The 3,824-nt window shown below is 39.4% G+C and overlaps 1 protein-coding gene across 1 annotated transcript; it reads right to left on the minus strand.

Moving 5' to 3' along the window:
* Positions 1-798: 798 nt before the first annotated feature.
* Positions 799-2,581, minus strand: LOC119693153. Its single transcript, XM_048625125.1, has 2 exons — positions 1,105-2,581; positions 799-1,069 (listed from the first exon to the last, which is right to left on the minus strand). Exons 1-2 carry the CDS (start codon positions 1,524-1,526, stop codon positions 1,039-1,041), a joined length of 453 nt encoding a protein of 150 aa, XP_048481082.1. The 5' UTR covers positions 1,527-2,581; the 3' UTR covers positions 799-1,038.
* Positions 2,582-3,824: the final 1,243 nt, after the last annotated feature.

Raw genomic sequence — 3,824 nt, forward strand, 5'->3', positions numbered from 1 at the left:
CTACTCCATCTTCATGGAATCAACAGGCCCACTCAACAATAACCTCTATGTAAGTGGGTAGACATACTAAAAGTCTACAGAAGGTACATGAACCCTTCAACGTGGTCGACAACGGATGGAAAACCAAAGGGTCTCGCCCTGCCGGACATCAGTCCCTGCCAGGTCACTTTATTTCCTTCTTTACCACCTTATTCCCCACCAATACTGCAAGCAACAACAATGTTCCTTTCAAGTAAATGTCATTAGCTGAAGTAGGTAGGTATATCAAATATTTTAGATATAATGAATCAAAATCAAATGATGCCCTTGTAAAACTGGGTACATTTATGAAACAAAGGATCATTCAATCACAAAATGAATTATAGCACCCATGACACCATATCACATGACTTATTTTAGGAGGATATAATTATCGTTTCGGTTTAATATAGGTACACCACAAAAGAGAACAAAGCACTTAGGTACTTTTAAACCTATTTTGACTTTACTCCAATTCCATATCAAAATTAGTTACGCAATTATTATGCGCAAGATTCCCTTTTTACATTGGAATAATTAATATTTAATTGGAATATACAAAGCCCGACCAACAAATTAATTACTCCTCCAGTGCAACCCTTCTGTGACTCACAGCCAATGCAATCAAAACCATTAAGACTTCCTCAAATGAACATTCCATCATCAAACTTGAAGCAACTGTAAAACCTCCAAAATCACTATATCAAAAAGCAATTAAGTATAAATAAAACATTGCAAGATAACTGTGCAACCACCATTCAAAATTAATAACAATACCAATGCAATGGAATTTTCCCTTTCCTTATAACCATAACATAGGTACCTCATACCTTTATTAACCTACATTACGAGTAACTTTATGCACCTGATCAAAACTAACTAAATAATATGTAAATAACACCCAGTTCGGTGCTCCTTATAATAATCATGGTGATCATGCAACTGTAGATGTAGCTCCAGTCCTGTTGATGATAGCGTCGCCACTGCCGCCCGTCGGCCATTGAGCATGCGAACCGAAGTTCAGACTCCCGCCTCAGTCTGGTATGGTATGGTCTGGTATGGTATGGTCTGGTATGGTATGGTCTGGTGTCTTCGGTCTGGGTACTGACACCACTGATAGCCATCTCCTCCACTGTTCCTCCAGCCTTGGTCCGGTTGATATTGATGTTGACAGCTCTGACAGCTGCCATCACCACGGCTCCAACTCCAGGCCTGTACCCGGAGATGTAGACGCTGGCAACCCCAGCCGCACCACCGCAGCCGCAGGCACAGCCCCAGCCGCACCCCAGGCACAGCCGCACCGCAGGGACAGCCGCACAGCAGACACAGCCGCACCCCAGGCACAGCCGCACCGCAGGGACAGCCGCACAGCAGGCATAGCCGCACCACAGGCACAGCGGCACAGCAGGCACAGCCGCACCACAGGCACAGCCGCGCCGCAGGCACAGCCACACCGCAGGCTCATCTTTGTCCATCTTCAACTCATCTGTAGTTGTGCTGCATCCCATATCTCTTGAGTGGTCCAGTTTTCTCGTCTCGTCTCCAACTCAAACAAAAAGGAATAAATTTATATTAGTAGGTATACTTATTATAATTTTATACACAGATATTATTATGTATAACCTTCAGGGTACATTACTTAATTATATACATGATGACAGATAAGGTGCATATTAAATAGATAGTCCTAATTTAGCAGTCTTCAAAACTTAATATATTTGGTATCTTTTGCAACTACAATAAAATCACCAAAATGATTAACCCATAGTAATGTTCGTTACGTTTTATGAGCCCAACGGCAACGCTATAAATGATCATACTCTTATTTCACCTAATGTTAAGAAAGAACATTTTCATCAATAATCATCATTTATGAGAATTTAATTTAAGACTTATAGTCAATAACAATGACTCACGTTTATCATATTAGGCTATCTAGTATTTATAAATAATACCTATCTACCACACGTTAGGTAGTAAGCGTAACATCGGGAAATCTTTGCAGAAACTAATAATTCGTAAAACCCAATAGTACTTTACTCAGAATAATAATGCTAATATTTTAAAGTAATCAAGGCATCGTTTTTGAACGCTCCCTGTAATGTCAACACTGTCAGATGATCAAAATGACAGTGTCAATGTCAAATGTCAATTGAAACTGGATAGTTCCCTATATTTTTAATAGATGTCGCTAGCATATCGGATTATCGATATCCAATAAAAATCTAATGAAAATGATAAATATGAGTAATATGACTATTCCGAACATTTCCTTACTATTACAAGACATAATAACATAACATTACTACTATTCGTGTGTGATCTACTGGTGAAGACACAACATTTTGATATTACGTTCATCTCGGCCCGATAAATTCCAACAACAAGAATCACAACAAATTTTATGGGAGAAGGTTACTCACCGCTTCTGAACTGTAGTAAAACCACCAAACGTACACGATATAGGTTTATTTCCATGACTTTCAGCATTATTCATAGTTTTAGCAATAAATTACATTTTTATAATCCACAACTCGAACCACCATTTTTCATCCCAAAAACCCAATGAGCCGTTTTCCTTGACAGCTGTCAGTTGAGCTTTTGGGTAAGCCGATAGATGGCGTGAAAACGCAGTGTACCAACTGTCAAAAATTACATAGAGAGCAAAGAGTACTAAACTCAGAATAAGAACTCACTAGTTGTGATTAAATGTCGGGTGGTAGCGCGAGCCATCCTTCCGAGGCTCAGACTGCATGTGGCTTGGGATAGTGCTAAGTATTCTGTGAATAGTTCTACCCGCGCCGTCACGTAGTGTTCTTTTCTCTATGCACTATCTCACAAGAGTCACTATCTCAAAAGAGTCACTATCTCAAGTGCACTAACTCTACAGTATCAAGGGAGGAGGAGCAGATAGCTCAACTACAACTCAATTAATACAGGAGAAACACAAGGAAACTGAGAAAACTTGAAAAGAACGGCTGTACGCACAATCGCACTGAACGCTGAAGCAACAGTGACATCGACATCATAGAGAAAATAATACTACAATTCTACCTACCTACGTCACTTTCACATTTCGTTAGCCTCACAGAATAACATATTGTGATCTGAGTGTGTTCTGAGGGTTTGAAAGTTGGTACAACCCCAGACAACGCCATCTATTTCTCCAAAAAGGAACTTTTTTTTTTTTTTAACAAACGCCTCATTGCCTCCTTTTTCTGACATCTCGCCTGACATCTATTCCCTTCTGTCAATCAAATGTCAGTCTCCCTCAAGAGCGGTGTTGCCACTATTCCTCGTAACATAATAGAATCAATTAAAATATGAATTAATGTTGTGAAATAATACCCAATTTAGGATACTTTCACAGTGAACCTTACACTATGTCACCGTATGTAATAGGTAAATACTTATTCGCATAACACGAAAAGCCTTTTCCCGTCTAAAACAAGAATATACACAGTGAGAATGGGTATTAAAATCTCTATGAAAATAGCTACGGCACAGTCAGATGTCGGTATCTATGGCAAATTTCCCAAAATTGTAGTTCCATTCTCGCTTCAGTGGCGCTAGTAATAGAGGCCAGGGTTGCGGTTGCAAGAGTAACTGATAGTTGTGAAGTAGTATGAGATAATGAGGGTGGACAAATTACAGTGGGGCCGCAGTTAGAAAACATTGTTTGGTCCCTTTGAGACTATTCTGTATGAAGTTGGAGTTGGTTATAAATAAAGAAGACATTGATGTTGATTCTGAAGGCAGAAATTCTAATTTTAACGCTGTCAAACTAAAAAAATTGCTAGCATAAA

This window comes from Plutella xylostella, chromosome 13 (genome assembly GCF_932276165.1).
Source record: "Plutella xylostella chromosome 13, ilPluXylo3.1, whole genome shotgun sequence".
NCBI classification, from domain to species: Eukaryota; Metazoa; Arthropoda; class Insecta; order Lepidoptera; family Plutellidae; genus Plutella; species Plutella xylostella.

Coding starts and splice junctions, on each gene's coding strand:
- LOC119693153 (XM_048625125.1), bottom strand. CDS start 1,526: ATGGGATGCAGCACAACTACAGATGAGTTGAAGATGGACAAAGATGAG. Junction 1,070..1,104: donor AGTACCCAGACCGAAGACAC/CAGACCATACCA, acceptor ACCATACCAGAC/CATACCATACCAGACTGAGG.